This window comes from Mchenga conophoros, linkage group LG14 (genome assembly GCF_057382185.1).
Source record: "Mchenga conophoros isolate Kocher_MC1m ecotype Shallow Benthic linkage group LG14, M_conophoros_male_GT1.1, whole genome shotgun sequence".
NCBI lineage: Eukaryota > Metazoa > Chordata > Actinopteri > Cichliformes > Cichlidae > Mchenga > Mchenga conophoros.
In genome coordinates this window covers 6,307,449-6,333,164 of record NC_140539.1, presented here as the reverse complement: position 1 = coordinate 6,333,164, position 25,716 = coordinate 6,307,449, and the positions used below count along the sequence as shown (strand labels likewise).

At 42.5% G+C, this 25,716-nt stretch overlaps 1 protein-coding gene across 8 annotated transcripts in view; it reads right to left on the bottom strand.

The window, feature by feature from the left end:
- Window positions 1-3,012: 3,012 nt before the first annotated feature.
- Window positions 3,013-25,716, bottom strand: part of usp2a (ubiquitin specific peptidase 2a) — a 56,426-nt gene continuing 33,722 nt past the window's right edge. For all 8 annotated transcript variants that reach the window (XM_085244908.1, XM_085244912.1, XM_085244907.1 and 5 more), the window contains 11 exons: window positions 13,316-13,366; window positions 10,565-10,688; window positions 10,176-10,287; window positions 9,974-10,084; window positions 9,073-9,137; window positions 8,810-8,913; window positions 8,462-8,542; window positions 7,282-7,360; window positions 6,697-6,801; window positions 6,190-6,310; window positions 3,013-4,596 (listed from right to left, as the gene is read on the bottom strand). In XM_085244908.1, coding sequence (XP_085101034.1) covers window positions 4,512-4,596; window positions 6,190-6,310; window positions 6,697-6,801; window positions 7,282-7,360; window positions 8,462-8,542; window positions 8,810-8,913; window positions 9,073-9,137; window positions 9,974-10,084; window positions 10,176-10,287; window positions 10,565-10,688; window positions 13,316-13,366 — 1,038 coding nt within the window. In that variant the 3' untranslated portion in view covers window positions 3,013-4,511. The remainder of the gene's footprint in view (window positions 4,597-6,189; window positions 6,311-6,696; window positions 6,802-7,281; window positions 7,361-8,461; window positions 8,543-8,809; window positions 8,914-9,072; window positions 9,138-9,973; window positions 10,085-10,175; window positions 10,288-10,564; window positions 10,689-13,315; window positions 13,367-25,716) is intronic.

The following is a 25,716-nucleotide window of genomic DNA, read 5'->3' as shown; positions in this document are numbered from 1 at the left end:
TTATTTTTATAATGTCCTTTTCACATTTTTCATTGAAAAAGAAATGCACGTGGGAAGGTAATGGTGATTCAGTACTACAGGATTATATTATGTATTTATTTTTTAAAGAGAAAGTTTTAGGAAATTCTATGTTTTAATAAAATTATAAGAAAATGTCGTAATGACAGTGACTTACCAATAACAGGACATGTCAGTCCAGTCTAAGATAAGTCTTCGTTTAACAATATTATGGATTCATGTCCATTTAGATTAAATTACTCATTGAAAAATTACAAATGAAATAAAACACAGGGGCTTAAACAGTTTCCAGTATGCAGTCTGCGATACCAACATATAGTAGAACCAGCGTGTCATATATTTACAGGCAGCAAGCAGGAAAGTGTGCTTGGTTCTCACAGAGCAGGAATGCAAGGCGGCTCCAGCCTTTCTCCAGAGGCATTATAACAGAGAGAGACATGGTACTGAAAGGACCCTGGACTGGAACCTACAGTACAGAAGAATCCTGTACCAGCAAAGATGCTGACAGAAATATAACTTCCAAGGGAAGAAAAGCTTATTTAAAACCATATTTTAATGAAAAGTCAGCAAAATTCTGAGTATTAATTTAACAGATTTGACAGAAGATTCAGTTAATGATCTTCTTGATTTCCTCTTGCCAATTAAAATGAAAGCATGTAGCTAATGAAAGCTACATACTTCAAATTAAGTGCCCAGAGAACTGCTGCAACAATGGTTTGGAGTTTCTTTGTGACCTCGGGGCAGCAGTCTTTGACCTAAAGCTTAGAAATAGTGCAAACTGGCAACTTGCTAATCTCCTACATCAAGCATTATTTCCAGTTGTGTTGATTATGTTTGACCGCGTGGCTGCAGAGCCTTCAGTTTTCAGGCCCCTCTTCTGTGGAACCAGCTTCCAGTTTGGATTCAGGAGACAGACACTATCTCTACTTTTAAGATTAGGCTTAAAACTTTCCTTTTTGCTAAAGCATATAGTTTGGGCTGGATCAGGTGACTCTGAATCCTCCCTTAGTTATGCTGCAATAGGCATAGGCTGCTGGGGGATTCCCATGATGCATTGAGTATTTCTTCTTCAGTCATCTATCTCACTCACTATGTTTTAATAGTTGTACAAAGTTTTAAAACTTTTTAGTAATCTCTGGCTCTCATCCATAGCATGTCTTCTATTCTGTGTTCCTCCTCTCACCCCAACCGTTCACGGCAGATGGCCGCCCCTCCCTGAGCCTGGTTCTCCCAGAGGTTTCTTTCTGTTGAAAGGGAGTTTTTCCTTTCCACTTTCGCCAAAGTGTTTGCTCATACCCCTTATGATTGTTGGGTTTTTCTCTGTATGTATTATAAAGCGCCTTGAAGTGACTGTTATTGTGATTTGGCACTGTATAGATAAACTAGACTAAACTCTCAGCAGTTGGAGGATACTCAACTGCAGAACCAGACTGTGACTGTGACCTATAATACAATGCCATTTTTGAAATCAAATGTATTTCTTTAGAATATTGCAGCACTTTCACAGGAACGCCTCACAGTTGCCTGTTTAAATAAATACACTTGAGTGTTTAATTTGACTGTTGGATTTGTACTTCAGTGCTAGTTGTACTTTATCATACATGTGAACTTTATGAGACCATCTTCTTCTTTCAGCGTCATTTTAAGGGTTGACACAGCAGATCGTCTGATTCCATCTCACTATATCCTGGCATCCTCCTCTGTCACACCAACCCTCTGCATGTCCTCCTTCACTACACACTCTACTGCCCTAGTCGCCTGTCTCAACTTCTCTCTGAACTCTGTGTGCTACATTCTTCCTATTATTAGACCACATTAAACTTTGCAAAGGCTCACAGTTTGGAATTTCATTGACAGGCTTCCTGACAGTGTCGATGCAGCTGTCTGCTTGGCTTCAGCTCTGCTTTTTGCAGTTGGTGAATTGGATTTCTCAATGTGTTTGCCCTATCAGTTGTTTCACAAAGTAGAATTAGATAAGTTATAACAGAACAGTATGGAAATCTATCAATCTGAATGGTTACTTTCAGGTAGAAGATACACGGTTCCACATTTTACATTTAAAAGATATAGATTCACTTAATGCTGCAGTGTGCAGGTCACACGATCAGTGATTTGTTGTGCTTTTATGTACTGCAGGTAAAATAAGTATTGAACATGCTTACCGAATGTATTTAATACTCCATACAAAAGCCTTTGGTTTCTCCATACAGTAGGCATCTTGAAGCTGGCATCACCAACAGTCACATGCATTTCTAAATGTGATTCTGTCTTCAAATCCTGTAGGTTCCTGGATTTCTGATTCTCATCATTTTCACTCTGTCTGAAATCTGGTGTGGGGAGCACCTAGTTGTGGATGTTTTTTCCACTTCTAGATTATGGCCACAACACTACTCACCGGAACCTTCAGTAGTTTAGAAATACTTCTGGAACCGATGCCATCTGTATGTTTTGCAAGAATAATGTGGTGAAGGTCTTGAGGGAGCTCGCTGGTTTTACCCATCATGAGATGGTGCTTGTGTGACACCGTTTTGTAATGGATCAGCTGGGACTGAACTAGCTGATATTAATTTCCACTAAGTGGCAGCGTTGCTTTCTAATTACTGATAGATTTCAGCAGCTGTCATGACTTTCTGCACTTCCCTTTCTTCCCATGCTCAGTCCTTTTTCCCTGTTCCCATTTCTCATTACTACACATAATTTATGGACATCTACGGTTTGTTTTCTCTGCATGTGTGGATTGGATGGGTTGTTACCAACATCTGGTGAGAATTTCATGCCAGTAGCACCTTTAGAAATATATTTACTTAGAAAACGTATTTTACCCGTTGAATGTGCTGGTTATAAAGGTTGTACTGGTAGTGACTAGAACAAATGTTCTCTTTGGGAACAACAAACATTATTGTAGCTATCTCTGTCTTAACTATAAGACCAGATTCAGGCAGCTGCAGACTCTCTAGCAGAGACCAAAAAAATACAAAGACAGAAAGTAAAAGCACTGTTGCGCTCACTTTTATTCATATATCTATCTATATCTATATATATATATATATATATATCTATATATATATCTATATATATATATATCTATATATATATATATCTATATATATATATATATCTATATATATCTATATATATATCTATATATATATATATATATATATATATATATATATATATATTTATATAGTCATGTGTTTGACTGCCACAGTTAAAAAGTGTGACTCATCACATTATCACCTGTAAGCATAAATAATGACTTTTTTTTCTCTCTTGAAACCTGGTAAATAAACCAACTGAAAACAGTTACGGGTCATTTTCAGCACCATTGAATAGTACATTCTCTATATTGCATCAGGATATAAAAATATACAGATATAGTGTTTTTTAAAACATTCTTTCCATGTTGTTCAATGGCATGAAACAAGAGAGGAAGAAAAGACCCCATACTGACAATGAGGATTATTACTGTTATCATCTGTATTATTAATCTGTAGCCGACCCTTAGCGGACCGTGCGCTCATCCGTTCACAGCACTTTAAAAACATCAGTAGCAGCCACACATGGGAGAAACAAATAAAATAAAACACGAGTTAGAGGCAGACTTCTTCTCTGGAACATTTCACGCTCACAGTGCCACCGACCCTCCCAACCACTTTTAGAGAACAAAAGAAAAACAGGAGAGTGATGGAGATGCTAATAGGGACCTGGGAGTGCTGGAGGGTTGTGGGAGGGAAAACCAAGCAGGCCGGTGGGCTGCAAGCTTCTCGTATCCATGACCAGTCCAGTTATAGACACGGTCTAAACACTGTACATCCACAGTCCAGGATGGTAACGATGCTAGGGGCCTCTATTAACCCCTACCCCGCCCCAAAAACTATCAATGGAAAACCCTCAACATGAATTCAAAGCAGAAAAACGTGAAGAAAGAAAGCAAGAAGAAAAATAATAAACTGGGTCGTCTCAGTTTTAATGGTTTGAGGCAAACAAGAAGATCACAAAGAGAAGACGAAGAAGAAGGAAAGGCGTGGTCAGGACCAGAGTTCAGTTTGCAGTGCATAGAGAGGGGCTTCTGAGATGGAGACTGAGTCACCTGGTTGGTTCACTCAGATGGGATTATTGCCCTCTGTCAACCTCACACACACGCACACGCACACACACACACACACACACACACACACACACACACACACACACACACACACACACACTAAACGCACGTCCACCCGCAACCAGCAACATGTGGGAGTACAAACGGAGAGCAGAATTAAAAAAGCCAGTGGTTTCCAGCCTGTCCCCCCATCCAGCAGTTTCTGTGGAGTGATGTGTATGTGTGTGTGTGTGTGTGTTTGTGTGAGCCATGTAATGTATGTCCAAGTAAAATTTCCAAACAGGCCAGGCTCCAACAGCACTTTCATGTGTTGCGTGTCCATCCGTCCAGTGTCTGTCTGTGAGTCAGAGTGGTGCTGTGGCCTGCCCTCCTCTACGACGCTTCACATCCGCGAGGAGCAAGCCAGCTCGTAGAACAAGACGTAGGCGTCGCTGCTGCGCACTTGGCTGGAGGACATTGGCGTTACTCTGAAAGTATATAAATAAAATAAAATTAAACTTAAGCCTTTGAACACTTGATTATAATGTATCATTTATATATTTTATTCAAGCAAAAATGATCTCATGATCCTCTGAGTGAGCTATAGGGTGTCTTTATAGATATTAACTGTAGACATAATCACAGTCTGTTTGAGCAGTTAGTATGCAGTAGGATGCCATATAGTGTAACTCCTATCTTACTCTAATAGAAATTACAACATGATAAATGGGATAAAAAGTCAAACTGAAAGTTAGTGCACGAAGGGAATGAAGCTGTCAGGCACTATAGTTGCTACTTCAGTCACACACTGCTGTCTAAAACAACCTGCCCAGACTTTGAATGTAATGACTAATTGAGTTAGCTGAAAGCTCCACCTGAGCCTCATATGTGTGTGAGTACATTTAGTAGAGCACCGCATTAAAAGCAGAATGTCTGAATTTGGTGATTTTGAGATGAGATGTCAAGTCTGAGGGAGCCCACGTGCTAACATGGTTTCCAAATGGATTAATTCTGTTGGCTAGTGCTGATGCCAGGAGGATGTGTAACAAATGATGTATGCCTTCCAGGAACGACTTTGATGCTTGATTAATAGGAGAGCATTAAATCAACGCTGCAGCCTGACATACGCCTTCCCTTAAACATCTGTTTGGTTGTGTGAGTGTAGAATACAGTACGAAGCATCTGTTAAATGTAACACAGTTGTAATTGTTTCTAGCTTGCTCATTATGCTGATGCAGCAATGTGGAACAGTGTCGAAATCTACAAGCGTTCTTGTTTTCTGAGCTTGAAATCATCAGTGTGCACTCAGTCGGCTGTCTTCTGTTATAGTAAAAGTTACTTTTGTTCAAGATTTATCAGCTCCAACGTGAGTAGCTCAGTTTCCGATGTAATGTTAGAACAAAGCAGACACACACGGGTAGAAAAGAAAAACAACACTAACGATTCACTGCCTCTTTATGGTGGCTTCACAGGGTTAATCTTACTTTGCAGTAATGCATATGTATATATACTGTATGCATGCTAGTGTATGAGGAGGTAAAGGAAACAAATTCACTTAGTCAATCTAATTTGCTTTGTTTCCATGCTGGAGTAACTTTCAGAATCATCATCAATTCATTTATCTTTCATGAAGCTATCAAATGGTTTCAGTGCCAGCGTGCATGCTGTACACTCCCAAACACACACACAGAACAGCGTGAGCTATGTGTAGTCATCAGCTATGTGTAGTACAACCCCCCAAGAGTGACGGAGAACCAGCATCAGACCTGACAACAGTGTTGAGTAAGAGGAAGCGTGGAAGGGTATGAATGAGTGCAGCGCAGCAGGAAACAGCCTGGAGTGACCAACGGGATGCTAAGCAGAGCAGATAGCACCCGCAACTCTTACTATCACTCCTCAACTCTGTTATCTTAGCCAGGGGGTGTTTGTGTGCTTGTGAGAGCAATAACAGCCTGTAAAATTATCATTATCAACGAGCTGACTTCTCCACACAGCTCCTATGATCTTCTACACGAACAGTGAACTGTCATAGTAACACTAAGTGTATGTGTGTGTCTGTGTGAGATTTGTGGCGAACCTACCTGGAGTCATTGAACGTGTACCATTCTCCCGAGCTGGGATTGCGACAGTAGGCTGTGTAGTGGCCGCCCATAGTGGTGCCTGAGTGGTTGGACACTGCGTACAGGTTGTACACTGCATTTACTGCAAGGCGACAAAACACATGTTTAAAGGGACAGTTCACCCAAAAATCAAATCTAGATATTGTCTCAATAGCCTGTAGTGATTGCTCACCACAATGGGCCATGACTTGAATATGGGGCCATCTAGTTCCATTATACTCCATTAAAGTATAATGGAACTAGAAAAAAATCTGAATGGAGAATAGTTTCATGTAGAAACCATTAGTTTAATGTTGTAGATCTGGGGCATTGGCTTGAACTGCTGCCTCACAGCACAAAGGCAGAAACTAGCTCACACCTAAACACTGAATAAACTTCTCTGTGAGCCAGAGAGAAAAGTTCTACATTTAGTGTAAACATAGCGTTCTGTGGCAGTCCACTCGTGGAGAGTACAAGCTCATTACTTACTGCTGTTTTCAGAGGCAAACTCCCGCAGGTCAAGATCCTTCATGGGGAAGTTAACAAATGTGGACAGTTTGCTGGTTCTTCGTGCCTCAGAGAAGCGCTTCAGGTCTTTAGAGGAAAGGGAGTCAAGGAACAGATGCTCTGCATACAGTAAACTGTACATCAAGCCAACATTCAACATGACTACTCGGAACGGCTTCACTCCACTGAGGCTTTAGAATGACACATCCATCACCTCAGTGACTTGACAAATTCATAACAGCCAATTAGCAGCTCGTTAAAACATCTGATCATGTGCACTGTCAGCGCTCACTCACTTAATTACACTGTTGGGCTTACACACATGACAACTTCCTGCCTCCATGGCAGAGCTGTCTGCTGCTAACTGTTCACAGCACTTTTCTATTGCAGCTATTGTCATAGCTGCAACAGAATAGCTAAGGGTCAGCTAATTACTAGAAAAACACTTTTTGCAATTCAGTAGAACAGAATACAAAGCAGTAAGTCATAAAATCTCAATAAAGCATTCAGCTACCCCACATGCCTCAGCACAGCATCACAGCAGGTGATGAATAAAGCAAAGGATACGCAGCACTAAAATCTTGGGGAATTTCTGTATTGTGAACTTTTTAGTGCATCTCCTCCTGGCTTTACATCTGTAGCACGTCTTTGAGAAGAAACAGAATAAGATCAGTCAGTGTTTAAGAACAGGAATCATAGAGGAACCACCACACAAGATAAAAAGCACAAGTTACTCACTCAGTCTAAACTATCTCTGACCATCTATGTGCAGCTTACATTTGTACTGAGCATAAAACAAACTGCAGTTTATAGATAGTTTCCCTTTTAGATGCTGTGTAAGTTCTGTGGGAGGGATTTTTTAATTTGAATTACTTTATAAGCATTTTACAGTTTGTTGTTGAACAGGAAAATTCCAAACCAGTTTTCCTAAATTTGCTGCTTCTGCAGTTACTTTGCTCTGCCTTTGTAGGGCAGTGTAACTCCTCTAATTACATGTATATGAAGAGTTTCTGAAGAAATACAGTTTTTTCTTATTTTTATATTTGTCCTGTCACACTGCTGGATGCTCACATTAAACATGACCAACAACACCTTTACATTTGTAAAAACAGTTCTACTGTCATTTATGATTCATTCAGATGTAAACATATTGTTGTGCACTTTGTGCGTCAAAGTATGAATTTGTTTTGAGAATTGTGTTTTTTACTTGTATTTATGTTGTATGGTCTACCTTACAATATAAAGTGCCTTGAGGCAACTGTTGCTGTGATTTGGCACTGTAAAAATAAAATTGAACTGAATTCTAGGTTTGCAGTTTGGTTTTGGAAATCCTACAATTGCAAGTTCAGGAGGAAGTCTTATGGCTTCTTTTAATGGCTTAAAGCCAGGCGAGGGGCAGCCAATAATATAGAAGTGAAAGGGTGGACGTAAAAGGACAGGAACTAAAGCAGCTTGTTTCAAACAGAGGATCAACTCAACTGAGTTAGGGGCAGCAACGAGCCCTGTATATGTTAATAGGGATTATTTTAAATTGTGAATCATGCAATTCTGTCATCGTCTAAGAATAAAAAAGGAGCTGAAATTAGCTTAATTATAAAGTAAACAATATAAACTCTTATACGCACAAATAAAACAAATTTCATGTTCTGTGTTAGCTGTGCTAACTCAACACTGGATAGGAAAAGTATGAAGTCAAAGTGGTGATTATCATAAGCTCTTTTTGTCAGTGCAAGCAGTGAACACCTACCGGCTTTTCATCCCCATCAAGGACGTCTTCTTTGGTGAAGAGTCGCATGCAGTCCATCAGACTCACCTCACCATAGCCCTTCTGAGCACAGATGCATTCACATTACATTCACATACACGAAGCAAAAACAAATAGAGACAGGAAAGAAATGAAGAAGCTCATATTAGGAGCTGTGGACACAGGAAGTGTTTCAATATTTAGTGCAAATCATCATAAAACACACACACACACACACCCACACTCATACACTGATTGTGCTGACATTTGTGTCTGCTGCCCTTCTGGTACGCGTTACGTAAGAAGGACAAACATAGGTCCCTGTCTGGACCTGTGAGTCTGTGGTCTAACCTTGGCGATAGGCAGAGAGAGATCCCAGAAGGGGTCGAAGACAGTGGAGCAGAAACCACAGTGGCTGCAGGTCAATGAGCTCTTCAGCTGTCCCACAAACAGGTCTGGAGAAGCACAGATCAAAGAGTACATCAAAGAAACAGATGAGAAAGTTTATCTTCCTTTTCATTTCCATTTAACCACGTTCTGTTTATGTCTTGTATGTGCAAGGTGAATTTTCACATTGGTGACAAATAAAACTGAGCTGCAGCCCATTTACTCACCTACTATCTTACTGTCCTCTCGCTCCAGGTATTTACTCCACATCTTCTTCCCTTTCTCCTCATCTCTGAGGGGGGAGTATGAGTTAGAAGTTAGAAAGTGTAAGCCTTACATGAAGTGTAAGGCTTACACTTCATGTACATATGTAATGCCTGAGCCCCCAGCAGGCAGCTGATAGTTAGGAAGATGGCTAAGATGGGGGAAATCATACTGAGCTGTTGTGACACTGTAAAAGGGTTTCAAAAATAACAAAAAGCAACAAGAGAACCTGGCCTAATTTATCTTAACTACCAAGGTGTCCAAGAACCATTTTAGGGGATTAAAAAGATGCTTTACAGAAACACTTCCTCCTGTGAAACACTTTTTCATGCTGTGTGCAGATATTTTCCTGCAGTTTTAACAGTGCAGCAGAGAGGATGTGTTTTTAGGGCAATACTGGAAGTTGCTGGAATTAACTCTGACCCTTAAACAAACCGTGGTTAGATAACTGTTAATTATATCAATGAAAAACTGGAGCATTAAGTGCTTGTGGCCCCCAGAGAGGAAACAAATCAGCATGGGAGGTGAAACTATTGCACATGGCCTTGAATTAAAGATTAATGATGAGGCCTCAGTGATTAGTGCTGTCTTGGTTTGGGGCTTGTATTCATACTGTACGCTGCACATAACCTATTCAGAGATTTGGCCCTGATGTTTTTGAATTACTAAGCTAATGTGATTCAGGCTGGTTACGTATGAGTAAAAACTCTAATAAAATACAATAAACAGTTGTACTGTTCATCTGTGAAACTTCCAAACACATCCTCATCTCCAGCTAACAAAGTCCACTTTTAAAAACAAAACAAAACAGTGTTAGTGTGACTCAGTGCAGGTACACGCGCACGTGTCGGTCTGATTACTCACGGCAGGTGGTCGAAGTCCTCCACAGTGCCTCTCGGCCTCACAGTGACCCTGTTGACCTCGTTGTGCAGGCCGTCCAGGAGGAAGCGCAGGAACTCCTGAGCATCCTGTTGGCTGTGATACACCAAAACAGTTAGGGCTATGAAAATCAAAATCAGGTCACAAAAAAACAGAAAATAAAAAATAAAATGATTACAAAGCTTACTTGTATCCCACAAATCTGGGAGCATATCTCTGGATCTGTGTTTTAAATTCGGACGGGCTGACAGCCTCACTGCTGGATGATGTCCACATGGTCTGTAGCAGCTTGGCAAATTCTACCAACACAGCAGCAGCTAAGGTTATTCACACATGCTGGGACGTAAAATGCTTGTGTCACAGTGGAATGAAATGAAGGTAGGACTCTTTTTCATGCAAACTCTTAAAAGACCAAGAAAACCACTCTTGTTTTTACCTCTTCTAACATGCTTTCAGGTGAAATGTGCAAATCTTACAGAGATGCGGGGGGTAGGGGGGAATGAGTGTGCTGCTGGTGGATCGCTGTGAGGAGAGTTTGTTTTGGACTCTAAGGGGCCTGTGTGACATGTCTCTCACCTTCCATGAGGGCTGTGTTGGTGCGGCTGTTGTTGTTAAGGTCTCTGCGGTGGGAGTTGTGCAGGCAGTAGTCTCGCAGGCTTTGTGTGTTGCTAAGACACTGCAGGATACTGTTCATGAAACACTGTCAGGACAAAGCAGAGAAAACGGTTTGATTCCAGATGCTATAATCAAATCAGTTTATGCTTTTACTTAATTAATACTGTTAAGTTAAACGTATTACTATTCAAGTCCTAATTAATAAGATTTAAGACCAAACTTGACATGGACATCAAAAGCAACAAACACACTGTTGTCAGTTCAAAATGAACAATAAGGTCAAATTAATACAGGAAAAACTGTATTAAAAACTGTGACCCTGAATCCTCCCTTAGTTATGCTGCAATAGACGTAGGCTGCTGGGGATTCCCATGATGCATTGAGTTTTTCCTTTCCAGTCACCTTTCTCACTCACTATGTGTTGATAGACCTCTCTGCATTGAATCATATCTGTTATTAACCTCTGTCTCTCTTCCATAGCATGTCTTTCATCCTTTCTTCCTTCTCTTACCCCAACAGATGGCCCCGCCCTTCCCTGAGCCTGGTTCTGCCAGAGGTTTCTTCCTGTTAAAAGGGAGTTTTTCCTTCCCACTGTCGCCAAAGTGCTTGCTCATAGGGGGTCATATGATTGTTGGGTTTTTCTCTGTATCTATGAAGCGCCTTGAGGCGACTTTTGTTGTGATTTGGCGCTATATAAATAAAATTGAATTGAATTGAAAAACTGTCTGAATGTATTTGTTAATATAAACAGACAACCACCTTGTTCACCCAAATGTCAAACTCCTGAAAGCCTGACCAATTTATCTGATATTATTGGCTGAAACCAGCAATATGCTACTGCTGGCATGTTGTTTGGAATGCCACACTCACACCAAACAGCTGATCTGACCACAGTCGGGCAGAATGTACACGAGTAAATAAATAACTACACATAACAAATTTAGGGAAATCCTTTTGCCATGTCTAAATGGAAAAGAAATACTGGCATATATATTGGAATATGGCATTTTAAAATCACCAAATATTAGCACTAGTTTCAAAAATCCTTTACCTACCTTTGACAGGCAATGTTGTTTGTTCCAGAAACATCTACAAACTTTAATCATCAGGACTCAACTTTGCTATTATATCAAGCAGCAACTTCTTGCTTACTAAATGGCTGAAAATTAAGCCAATATGGACACATGCTAAGAGTTGCAGTTGTTTTATTGGTCAACAGATGCTGGTCTCAAACAGTAAGTCAATCCCCATAGACTATAATGTAACAATGTCCAACTCTGCAGCATTGAAAATGGCACAGGAAATGGATTTAGCTGTGACAGATCATTTCTACTTCATAACAGCTGTACAGGGGGTGAATGTTTTGGAGGCTAAGGCCAACCTTCATACAAAGTCTTTGGGTTAAACCCGCAGCATCCCATGACCACAAACCAACAGGAGAGCTGCCCTTCTTCTAAAGATTTATTTTTGCCATTTATCCTTTAGTAGATAAGATACAGGACAGACAAGAAAGCAGAAAGGGAGCATGGGGGAATGACACACAAGCAATGTGGCAGGTATATTGTTGGTATATTGGTTACCAGCTCAACCAGATGAACTGAGATCTAAACTGAACTTAAGATGGCTGAAAACTTTTAAAGGTGTTTTAATAAAAGATAATTCACAATTAAGACATTCTAGGCCTTTCTGAAGATGTGCAGACACCCTGCATCATGTCTAACAGTGATTTCTAATGTTGTTCCAATATGTTACCAAAATATATTTCTGAGCGCAATTTGCAGTGTTAAAAGATGACAAAACAGTAGCTTAACAGCTTGAACGAATACTTCAACATTTTGAGTGATGTGCTTATTTGCCTAGAGTTAGATGAAAAAAACAGCTAGCATGTATAAAGATAACAACATCTCCATATAGGCACTCAAAGCTCACTGAAGAATATGCTGTCTTGTTTGACTTCGGTGTGCTCAAAGAGTAAGAATAAAAAGTTGGGACTTTACAGAATGTGATTTGTGCACTAATTCCTCGGGTGAGCACATCATAGCTGGGTATCTGCTAACCTCACTGTAATTACAAATACTTGTTTTTACTTTAACTGTTCTAAGTCTTAGTGAAAAGCCAAGCAACTCAGATTTACTCCTCAGACTTGAGCATCATCAAGTTCATAGAACAAAGGCAATCAAGTGTTTTCGCCAGAACTCTGTTCACATCATTTTGAAAAAAGGTGGTGTACAGTCATGTAATAAAAGCTAAATCTACATATTATGTAAGAGAAGGATTTTTCAATGTAAATGTGAAGTCATTTGTCCTTGATGAATGTTTAAAGAAGCAGAGAAGCAGCAGTGTAACTCCTGGGTACAAAGAAGTATCACAGCACTGTCTCATGTCACGTGTTCATGTGACACATGTGCAGCTTGGTAAGAACAAGCCAGTCAGAGAGGGAGGGAATGAGATCTCTCTGGTCCATAGTTCAGAGCTCTCTGATTAGGTTACTCTATACAAGCACACAACACAGTGCACAGTTTATTTTAGGAGTCGTCCTTATGCTTGTTGCCTGGCAGACCGAACAGATCGCAACACACTGTGCTTACAGTGACACTCACTGGATTTTTGGAAAGCTATTGCAAATCAGTTGAGAACAAGAGCAACACTACTCAAGATGTTAGTCTCACAACAGATGTAATTACATGTATAGCATGTGGCTGCTGTACTTACAGTGTTTCCTAAATTCTTCAGTCCCACCAGGCCTTGGGTGCTCTTTGAATTCTGAAAATATAAATAAATAAATATCAAATTTAAAAACAAAACAAAACACCATTTTCAGATCATATGTACAGTCTTTTGATCAGACCAGTGAGGGCTGGTGACTCCCAATCACCACTGACAGTACTAAAATGTTTCATTTTATTCCTGAAGCAAAAACACTTGAAGAGCACTCCATGTAGCGGTTTGAATGAATGAACTGAAGCATTCAGCTTTTTCTGGTAGTGTTTAGCCTTCAGGAATCTCCAAACAGAAGATTCCCATTCCCAGCATCAACGTTATCTCTCGTGTCACTGTCCATGCTGCATAAGAAATACTAGTCAGTTAAATTAATAATTTGTAGTGCATTAAAGTACAACACCAGTTAACTATTGGTCACAGCCAGCTGTTTTCAGAAATAACACTACTCAACCAAATCTAACAAAGTCCTTCTAGCTTAGTGTGGAGCTTTGTCTGCACTGAGTTAGAATGGAATGGAACAGTTTACAGTGCAAAGGCCTTAATAGTGACTAACAGGAAAGTCTTAGTGTGTGTCAGACTTTAAAAATGAAAGCCCACAGTTATACACCGGATGTTTTCAGGATGACTTATGTTAAATTTTCATAACCAAAGTGTCCGGTTCCTTCTTGGAATACCAATGTTATTTAAAACATGCTGAATTCTCAAAAATAAAAGCCTCCACTGGTTGGTGGTTGTGAAATGTTAGATTTTTAAAATAGTCCAAGGAATTTGTCAGTATCCTTTGGTGTGTCCTTTTTGCACTAGACACCATTATCACATGCTGTAACTGTATGAGTTTCAAAATAAAAGTTACCATTTATGTATAGGCATTTAGCAATACTTTACAGAGTATTAGAATTTTAAAGATAAAACCAGGTAAGTAAAGCCCAAAAGGTTTATTCTGTTCATCTGGACGTAGCATTTTCAATGGGTATCGTCGTTTCTGTCACTTGGAAGAGTGATGAAATGTTTCTCCCATTGAAAAGGCTAAGTCCAGATGAACTGAATCAACCTTTTGGGATTTACTTACCTGGATGATTGAGCATGCATCAAGACACTTTCTTTGAAAACTTCTCTAATTGCTGGAATTGTTTATTTATGCAATCTTGAGTCAGCATCTTATCTTCAGCTTCTCTCAGCTAGCTGATTTTGCTAAAGATTTTTAGCCGCGAGTAGCAGACAAAGGCCAACAACAACAACAATAATCCAGGTGCACTCTCTTCAGAACCTGTGTGGTCTAGACATGCAATGTCTTAACTAATGTGTTACCGAATGCTGGACAGGTGTGTATGTGTGTGGATTTTAACCTTTAAGGACAGAAGGACTGAAGCCCTGCTAATCTGACATCTTGTGGGTGCACTATTATGCATGTGTCACGGACCCGGCTCTGGGGACTTGGGGTCCGTGGGCAGTGGGGGACTATGACTGTTGTTGTTGTTGTTGTTATTATTATTATTATTAGGTGTGTTGTCTGCACTGCCCCTGTGCACATCTGTGTGTAGGCAGGTATGTGTGTGTATTGCCTATCTGCTGTGGCCAAGTTACAGGCACCTTCAGCCCTGGGGGCGTGGCCTAACTTGAGGGCTGGCCACACCCGAAGTCCTGGCCGCACACCTGCTCCTCATCTGGGCTCGTCGGGGGAGCTATTTAGATGAGCGATGGAGCTTCCACCGATGCGGGATTATTGCGTTGGACTACACGTCAGTCTTCTAGCATAGTCAAGTTTGAGTGTATGCCTGCTGGGACAAGTGTGTAACGGCTGCCTCTATTGTTTTCCCCTCAGGAGGAGTGTGGGACAAGAAGGAGCAGTGAGCACGGGGAGTGCAGGGACACTGGAGCAGAGAGCACTACACGGGGACTTTAGGGAAGAAGACACTACACGGGAGTCTGGGAAACTGGGGATTCATTGTTGTTTACTTCACCACCTTGTAAATAAACACTGTTGCACTGAAGAGTCCGGCGTTTGGGTCCTATTTCCCCATCTCCCCACAGTCTGCCAGCCAGACCGTGACAGCATGGTGGATTTTTGAAACATTTCAGCAATTTTTAAATATGATGTAATAATGCAATTAACAGTTTGAAATGGAACTTAAGTTTGAACACATAAGATTTAATACCATCTGTTACACCGTGCTGAATGCTGACTGTTTCCAGTACTTTTCTTGCTTTTAGATGAGTTAAAATGGCATTTAGATTTATTAGTAAATGTAAAAAAAAAAATAAAAAAAAAATCAATCAATGAGGAACCACACACACATATACACACCCACAGAATGTGATTCTTTTTTTACTGAATCCAATGGGTGAAAATCCTTACATAACTGAATATGTATCCATTAATCTGGCAGTCTTTCTGCTGAATAAGCCGGGATTGTGAGCTACTTCGCCACTGCCAACAGTGCTGATGTGTTTGAGGCTGAATTTGCACTTTAATGATATCCTCATGAATCTAGAGACCTGACCTTGCGCTGTGTCCCTCTAAGAATGCCATATAGGAGGCATTTCCTGGTGAGCATTATCTGTAGACAGAAGCTTGTTTTTGTGATTTCACAGCTGCTTCCTCTCTGAGTAATCACTCCCAGATGGCTGAGATCTGATCAACAACAGCAAAGTCACTGTACCTCACCGAGTTTAATTCATACTGTAACTTTCACTGTTCTTTAGGCAGGAAACTATGAAACAGACACATTTAAGCTCAGTGAAACACAGCAGATGGCACGGCATATTATCATGTTTTCAGAATCTTAAAATGGTCTGAAATGCTTTAAAGAACTTATGTCATCACTCGCTGCAGTTCAATTTCATTACATAAGATTAGTGGTTATATAATAGTGTAACCAGAGGAAGAACAAACAAAGAAGACGGGGGTGGATAAGGAATGCACTGGTGCCCTTGGCTAAAAGGCAGAAGCATTTTTACAAAGACGCGTAGGACTGAATTCACTGTGCATAATGCTCCATCAACCAGAGTGCTGCTGTACTAATCGTGTTTATAGTCACTGTGAAAACACACTCACTAAAAACGTGTGGGTAAACTTGTGTTTTTAGGCACTGAGAGTGTCGGCAGACTGACATCAGTCACCTGAGCTCACTGTTTTGTTCGGCTCATTTTAAAAATTTATATGGCACATTTGAATACAACAGCAACCTGCTGTACAGAATTACAAAATAACTAGTACCGAATAACTCTCATACTGTATTAAAAGACAGTGAATACAAATGTGTTTTAGGTTTGAAAAGACTAACAGTAGGAGGCTGTCTGATGTGTAGGGGTAGATTATGCCACAGTTTAGGCGAGGGGTCTGCAACCTGTGGCACTTTTGTCCTTATACTGCGGCACCGGGTGGTTTGGAAAAATAAATTAGAAGTATTTAGCTGAAGTGTATTTTATTTGTGTTTAGTTCTTTTTTTAACTTGTAGTTCTAAACTGGAAGATTATTGTGATATTGAAATATAAAAATACAATTATATTTTCTTATTTTTCATTGCTCAAAATAAGCGGCACACTCGCGGAAGCTGGTGTACCCACCGAAACGCCAGCATTTATTGAGACTTTCAACGCCAGGTAGGCCAATTATGGATCTTCGGATCCACATTATGTCAGCAGCTATTCTCCACCGTGAACTATGTTAAAAACAAACACCGCTCACGCCTCACAGATGACAGCTTAGAGTCCTGCGTAAAGATGAAAGTCACTTCGTACAGCCCCGATTTGCAGACGCTGTGTGCAGAGGTTCAGGAGCAGAAGTTCCATTGTAAACATACCACGGCAGACCCGCTGCTTTTCAACATTTCTTTATTGACCACTTTTCACACAGGGTTGCTGTACGCATACAGCCGGCTGTAGCTTTTCAGCTCACAGCCCGACAACACAACAGCAGAGAGAGCACAGACTTTAAGGCGGCGAGGTGTGATTGCGGGTGCCGCTCAGGTGCGTCCGACTCCCATGCAGCGGCACTGCAGACCACGCCCCGCCACACACATTAACCATTTAAAATACATATTTAGGCAGAATTTTGCAAATATCAATTTTTTTTAGCAGCATAGTGCTTTTTTTCCAATAATTTTTTAAAAGTCAGGTCAAGGCTCCAAAAGCCCAAAGGTGATATGAGGGTGGCGGCTCACAACAGTTTTTGTTTGCTACATGGATCATTTTAGTTCAGCTGGCTGTCTTTCCCTTTGTTATATTTCTTTAAGAGTTCAAAATGTGTTAATTACATAAATAAAATGTAATTTTCTCTGTAGCACTTCATGGATTTCATAAGCAACACACCTTAGTTGCTCTGTGGATTCTTTTAAAAAGCAGTTAAAAACTTTTCTGTTCAAACAAGCCTTTTGTTGATCTACGTATTTTATATTCTTTACATTATTTACATTTGATCTTTTACATTGTGTATAATGTCTATTGATTGAACTGTTTACAGCGCTTTGTGAATGCCTGTCTGTTAAAAGCGCTTAATAAATAAACTTTACTTACTTACTTTAGTTGTTCACACAAAGCATAAAGGTAAAAAATATATATATATACAGTGTTATCTTCATTTTAGATGTCAAAAAGTATTTGCGGCTCCCAGTGTTTTCTTTTGTGTGGAAACCGGGTCCAAGTGGCTCTTTGGGTGTTAAAGGTTGCTGACCCCTGGTTTAGGGGCTACGACCCCAAATGCTCATTTGCCTCTGTGAACCAGCCTACCCTTGGTCTGGCTAAAAGTAAAAGATCTTTTGATCTAAGAGATCTAGAGGGCACAAAAAAGCTGCAAGAGGTCAGATAAATACCCAGGAGCCTGTCTATTCAGGGCTTTGATGGCTGTGGGTATGTACTCATGTGCTGGCTGTTACCCTCACCTGTGGTAAATGAGAGTGCTATGTAACAGGACCACAATGAAAATCAGCCAAATTGCATAGAAGGCAAGCTCACCAAACCGTTTAGTGATTAAATCAAAAGCAGCATGGGAAGGAGAGTTAGCTTTCACTGATTTGGTCCAGGACACGTCAAACTGCAGGTAAAGGTGCCGTTTACAGTTTGTTACTTTAGATGTTCTCCTATTTCAGTTGCTGAAGTGTTCAAATTCCTCTCTGGGTCTGAACACAAACTAGATGATGCCTGAGAGGCCAGAGACCGCTCATCACTCACACACACTCAATCCCGTGTTCAACTTCACCCTGGAATTGACCTGACAACCAATATATGAGTCACCACACATCACGTACCTAATGACCTTCCTGAACCCAGTGACCATTCATAATGGTATCAACACTTCCTACGGTCGCACGTGAACAGGCTTAACAGTCAAACTGTCAGGGTTTAACTGGCAACAGACTTACATCATTACTACCAGAGCAGGACGTTTTCTGAGAGGCTCTGGAAGGAAAAGTATGTATGAAGTCACAGTTGGAACTTTTTCATTTCAGGTACAGGTGGGACTGGCTATCAAATACACCCTCACTTCATAAGGAGAAACCTATCAGAAGAAAGCTAGAGGTGAGGCTGCACCAAGGCTCAGTACATACAATAAGTAGGGCTTATTCTGAACTGTGAATGAGGCAAAGCTACAGTGTTAAGAGTCCAAGAACAGACCTAAGGAGATGGAATTGAGCAGAGGCTATGCTTGTAAAATTATTATGGTGTTAACTTACACATTCAGCAGCTCCATTACAGTAACATTATGATTCAGATGGTGTCAATGTTCTACCTTCTTCACAGATTCAAGTCCATTATTGCCCGTCCTTTTGCTTTTCATTCTTTTTAGTGCTGTTTTTTTTTTTCAACAAACTCCTGAGAAATAGATTTGTTCATCAGCAAAAAGCAAAAAGTGTGAAGCAGGTTCATCAGATCTTTTTTTCCCCAGAAACAGCTGCTCGTTGGCACTGGAAACAAGTTTAATGAGACCACTGAGACCGAATAGGGAATCCAGAAATCTAAACAATGGCTACATTATTTTGGTCTTAAATCTCCATGGGTTCATTATAATGAGCTGTAAACACACTCTGCACACTTTGAGTCACTGTTGATAGGGGGGGAAATAACTGATAGTGCATATTAAACTGATGTTAAGAATACTGTAGCTGCTGATGGAATTTTTTGCTGTTTCAGCTGCACACAGAAGAGCTTCGCTTGCAATGCATGCTGGGAGAAAGAATGCTGAATGTGACAACAGAAATCAAAGTGACTACTCCCACCCTGAGCTCTGCTGCCGGCCTTCTGTAGCTTCACATGATTGGAAGTGTGTTCTGTTTGTTCACGAGTAACGTGCGCCTCCAGCTCATCTTGTTATGATGCTTTTATAGGAGAAACTCTCTGCTCTTATATAAATAACCCCTGCCATCTGCCTCTGATTCACCAATAACACAGTCATACAGGATGGGGGAGGGGAATATCTGCAGTTTAATTAACTACAGCTTACCTAAATCCCCCTTTCTGTAAATTCCTCTGTAGTGACTGGAACATTTTATTAGCCACGGCCATATAACATAAATACACAGACACATGCACACACTTCCTGCTGTGATTTCGCCACTATCTCAGCGATGACAGGATGGAGGACAAATCCTCTGTGCTTGCTGCAAATTTTATTTCATAACACACACACACACACACACACACACACACACACACACACAACTGGAATGTGGACATTGCTGAGTAATGCCACGGTCACTACCAAAAATAGCTGCCTTGCTTTTAGTAATGGCTGCTTGTCCACTCACAATTGACTGATGCTTTGGCCAGCCCAGTGCAACTCATAACAGTGAAATAACATCTTGGCTTTGTCACCGTGGCAACACTGTTTTTATTTTTATTTATTTTTTTGCAGAATAGAAAACTAGAGGACACTGTGACATCACTGTGACAGGACTGAGCATAGAGAGATCTCGCTCTCAGAGAGAGAGTGAGGTGTGTGTATGTGTGTTTCTGGGAGAAATGGCTTTGAATAACTTGGAGCAGATGTGACTTTTGACAAGTTTTAGAAGCTGAAAACACAAGTTATTTAGTCTTGGTAGTCAGCATTTCAATCCTGTCATCCCATAATAACAAAAATAATTAATATGTGTTTTCGATGAAAATATTACATGAAACATAAAATATCAGAAAGAGGCAGGAACCATGTAAAAAAGGCTGGGAGGTTAAGTCATATAGTAAAAAGTGACAATACAGGGGAAAAACCCAGACTGTTTTGAAATGACATTTTGGAAGAAAATTCCTGTCACGGCTGCACAGCAGTCGTGTGGTGTATTGAAAAAAGGATCCAAAATGCAGGTACCGGCTGGGGTGCGAGTGAGTGTTTATTTACAGCGGTGAGAAGGTGACAAAACAGGAAGAGCAGAGCGGGGAGTAAACAAACCTAAACTGGGAAAACTAAAGAACAAAACTTAAACCAAACACTCACGGGAGGAGGAGCGAAATGCACAAAGAGAGATGGCAGAGAGACGCAGAATGAATACCAGGTAACAGAATAATGCAGACTGACATGGAACTAAACAGACGACGCGACAGAGAGCACAGGAAAACACAGGGCTTAAATACACGGGGAGTAATCAGGGAATGGGCCACAGGAGGGAGACACAGCTGGGAGCAATAAGGCTAACGAGACAGGGGAGAGGTAAAACTGAACACACTGACATGAGACATGAACTTTCAGAATAAAACAGGAAACTAACAGACACAGAGAATCAGACAGGACACTGAACATGACAGGCAGACTCATGAGCAGACACAATAACACCATGGACAGACAGAGGGAACACAGAGAAGTGGGAGCAGGCAGGCAAAGAACAGAAACCTAACAAATGGCAAAATCACAACAGAATACACACTCGGAATGAACAAAAGCATAAGGAAACACAAAACACTGAGTCCTCAGACTCAGGACCATGACAGTACCCCCCCCTCAAGGGCTGGCACCAGACAGCCCAACAGAAACACAAAAACGGACCAAAACCAAAAAAAAACCCCACGAACCAAAAAACAGAAAACGACCCGACCAGGGCGGGCGGTGGGGGTCCAGGACGGAGGGACACAGTCCGAAAAGGCCCAGACGGACAAGGTCAGGGGGCCGACCCGGAGGCCAAAACAGTTCAGTTCCGGGGGCCGACCGTGTGAAAGGCAGCGGCAGTGGGGCAGGTCTGGAGGCCGGCCACGCAGTAGGCAGTGGTGTGGAAACAGTTCTGGGGGCCGACCGTGCAGACGGCAACAGCGGCGTGGAAACAGCTCTGGGGGCCGACCGTGCGGACGGCAACAGCGGCGTGGAAACAAGTCCGGAGGCCGGCCACGTGGAAGGTAGTGGCGGCGTTCAGGAGGGCGTTCAGGAGGGCGTCCACGGTGGCGGAGATGCCCAACAAGCGGCCTGGCAGATGACCGACGATGTGGAGGTGGTAGTAGGGGACCTGAAGGCTGCGTGGCCCCTGCAGCCCCAGGCGAAGCGGAGGCTGGACCAGACGAGGCGGAGGCTGGACCAGACGAAGCTGATGAGGACACGGAGGCTGGACCAGACGAGGATGAAGACACGGAGGCTGGACCAGACGAGGATGAAGCAGTGGCTGGACCAGACGAGGATGAAGCAGAGGCTGGACCAGACGAGGATGAAGCAGAGGCTGGACCAGGCGACGAGGATGAAGACAAAGCAGATGCTGAAACCGGACCAGGCGAGGCCGAAGACTCTGAGGCCGCAGCAGGCGAGGGTGATGAGACTGCAGCTGGTGATGAGACTGCAGCTGGTGATGAGACTGCAGCTGGTGGCTGGACGGGCTCCTCGGGCCCCCCAGCAAAAACAGTCTCAGACCCAGTGGGCACTGGAGCCCCTGGCACACACAGAACAGAACCAGCAGGCACACGGGCCTCTGGCAGGGACGCAACAGAACCAGCAGGCACACGGGCCTCTGGCAGAGACAGAACAGAACCAGCAGGTGCGGAGACCTCTGGCAGAGGCACACGGGCCTCTGGCAGAGACAGAACAGAACCAGCAGGTGCGGAGACCTCTGGCAGAGACAGAACAGAACCAGCAGGTGCGGAGACCTCTGGCAGGGACAGAACAGAACCAGCAGGCACACGGGCCTCTGGCAAACACATGGCAGACTGCAGCTGCACAGAGCATTGAGTCTGCTCAGGCAGCGACGGCTGGGTGCGGTCCTCAGCAGGCTTCTTGACCGCCAGGGGTCCAGAGTCTGCTGGGGGCTGAGACCCAGCCTCTGGGGAGGCCCTGGGGCGAGTAACAGTCTCTAAATTAGCCAGTTTCTGAGAAACTAGAGTGGTTTTAATGCGTTTGTCTCTCCGCTCAAAATGGGTGCTAGGAACGGGGTTCAAAATGGGTGGCACAGACACAGCGTCCAGTATGGAGGGAGCGGGTGACCGGGCTAATGGAATAGATGCAGGCTGGGCTAATGAACTGGCTAAAGGCTGATGTACAGGTTGAAGTGAGACTGGAGTTGGTGGTGGAGTGGATGAAACACAGTCAGTTACTTGTGAGAGGTTAGTTACCACGAAGGTAGGTAAACACCGTGTACTGTCTTTACCCTCCCCATGAACGGCCCCAGAAAACACAGTCCCAGAAGCACCAGCGTCCTTAAAACTCACCACAGCTGGTTGCACAGGAGTCCCTGAATCCGGCTGTGGGGTGAAGCGCCGGTGGCGCGAATGTTTCCTCCCCACCGCTGACGGCTCCGACAGGCAGGGAAAATCCTCTGGGGGGTCGGGCCGTGAAACCTCCGGTGGGTGAATCTGAGACGGATGCTTTGTGGTGGTCATAGTCCATTGTTGCTGGGCAGAATCCGCTACTTCCCGAGTTTGCACCGCTTCCCGGGCTTTATGCAGCTCAGCGATTAAGTCTGTAAATCCCTGGACCTGGTGGAGATAAGGATTTCCGGCCAGGATAGCCTCAACGGCATTTATCCCCACAACCTTCGCTCGTGCATTGGAGGTGTGGGTTACCCAGTCCACCAGGCGTAGGGCACGTGTGAGGTCGCTCTCCCCGGCCCTGACAGTACGACGCGACCACAAGATGGATCCAGCGGTCTTGCTGGATCCATCTTGTGGTCGCGTCGTACTGTCAGGGCTCTGTGTGCAGGCAGGCAGAGATGAGGATCCAAATGCAGGACTCGAACACAGAATTGAAACTCAAAAAACCCTCAGATTTATGCCTGTGTGTCCTTGGTCTCAGTGTTCCATCCTCACTCCATGTTTGTTTTTCTGCCAGCAATAAAGCTGAGGTTTTTTGAGTTTCAATTCTGTGTTCGAGTCCTGCATTTGGATCCTCATCTCTGCCTGCCCGCACACAGAGCCCTGACAATTCCTTCCATATGTAATAAAATAAAGTTGTTTAATAAATATAATAAAATACTGTATGGTAGTTAGCCAATTTCTTAAATTATTTGCTATTTCCACTTCAATTAAATGCTTTTCCTTAATTTATTCTTGTGATTATTCACAAGAATAATGGGGGGTTTTTTTGTTTTAGTTTTTTTTAACCCACTGGACCGCCATAGATTCTAACTCGTGTTCTTTTAAAGGCTTTGTTTAGTGCATTATGGAACAGTAAAGCTGTCCACTAAAAGCCACACTGATGACATCATTTTGGATGAGTTAGAAGCTCTCCAGAGGGCAGAGCAAAGCAGCTTTTACGAACTGTTGAGGAAAATCTCCCAAATCACACTGGATTGGGGGGTTGCAGGGTTCTCTGCTCTCTCCATTATTCAAAAGGAAAATTGAAAAATATCAGTGAACAAGCGTGGAGCACTGACCTCTTTGCATTATACTGTGATTCTGCAATATACTGTGCAGAAAAGACTTAATATTTTTCTTTCATCCTACAACCTGACTTCAGACTCAGTGTAAAATACAGTTAGAATGTTAGTGACTAAACAGTGTATGAAACAGGACCCTTTAAACATTTGTGTGTAACAGTGCAGGAATCATACCAGACCACTTTAATGACAGCTACACCCGTTCTGCTAATTCTGCTAATTCAGCGATTCTTCTCTGTGAGCACTGTACAGAAGCACAGGCTGTGAGTGTGGGATTACACTCATGGAAGGCTCTACCAGTTGCATTTACACTGTTTAACTAGCAGAAAACCGACGAGGGGGCCAAATGCACAGATGTATGCATTCAATTAACAAAGCAGCTAAATGCTCAGTTAGGTGCTCATCCTATAAACATATCATAACATACAGTGTTAAGAGAACTGTGACATTACCTGGAGTCTACAATACTAATTCAGTCGAAAATAGAGAAGAATTTTCTGACTCTCTTGCTTCCTCCCTCCCCTTTACTCGTGGACTGGACCCCAAGACACATGAACTCCTCCGCTTGGGTGGGCAAAAGTTCACAGGCTTTGTTATGTTACAGATGTTATGTTCATCTTTTAGGTACAGTTTATGGACAAACTATGCAGCCTATTTTGTAAACAGAAGTGAGCACAGTGGATTAGGAAGAGCAGTGTCTGGACCAGAAAAGAACGGGCTTGTTTGATGTTAAACTCTTCAAAATAAATTCCAAATATTTTACTTTTTTACAAAATGCAGGTGTTGAGTCAAATATAAGTGATATTTTCACACATAATTTTCTCTTTTCTAACGCTTTCTAACGCTACAACACACACACACACACACACACACACACACACACACACACACGTGCTGTAGGAGTAACTACTTATGACAGTGAAACAAGCCTGAACATGCAAATCCCCTAGATCTGCATACCTCCATAATCATAATTTAAATAGGTATATTCATCTCACACATCACTCACCCTCAGTACTCTTGGATTTTTTGTTTCTTGCTTGCCCAGTTTGGAGCTAGTGACCTCGGGAGAACAGGTCAATGACATATATTGTGGAGGTAAACACAGACGACACGAGAGCTCTCGATTAACACTGCTGGTTTATTACTCATCACCACACAACTGAATACTTTTCCCTCCAAAACACAGCAACAACACTTCCTGAGAACTGGGTGTGAGTGGAGCCCTCCAGTGGTCCACCACACATGCCCCCCCCCCCCCCCCCCCGAACACCCAGTAGGGTCACCCCCTAGTCCAGAACCCTTGCTTTAATTAAACGTCCAGAACGGCTGAACCGTGGAGGTGGAGAGCTGGCGGAGGGGAAACGAGCCTGAGGGCCAGGCTGGCATGGGCGGTCAGGAAAAGCTGAAGATAGCTCGGGCCCTGCCAGGTGGGCGCGCTCCCAGAGGAAGCAGGGTTGTCCAGTCCAGTGGAAGGCGGGCGGCCACGGCGGGGGGCCTGAGCCGGCACCACCTGATCATCCAGAAGCACATATGCTGGTTTAAGTCTGTCAATAGAAACAGCCTCCTGCCGACCCCCAAAATCCAAAAGGAAATGCTTCTGGCTCGGTTGAATAACCC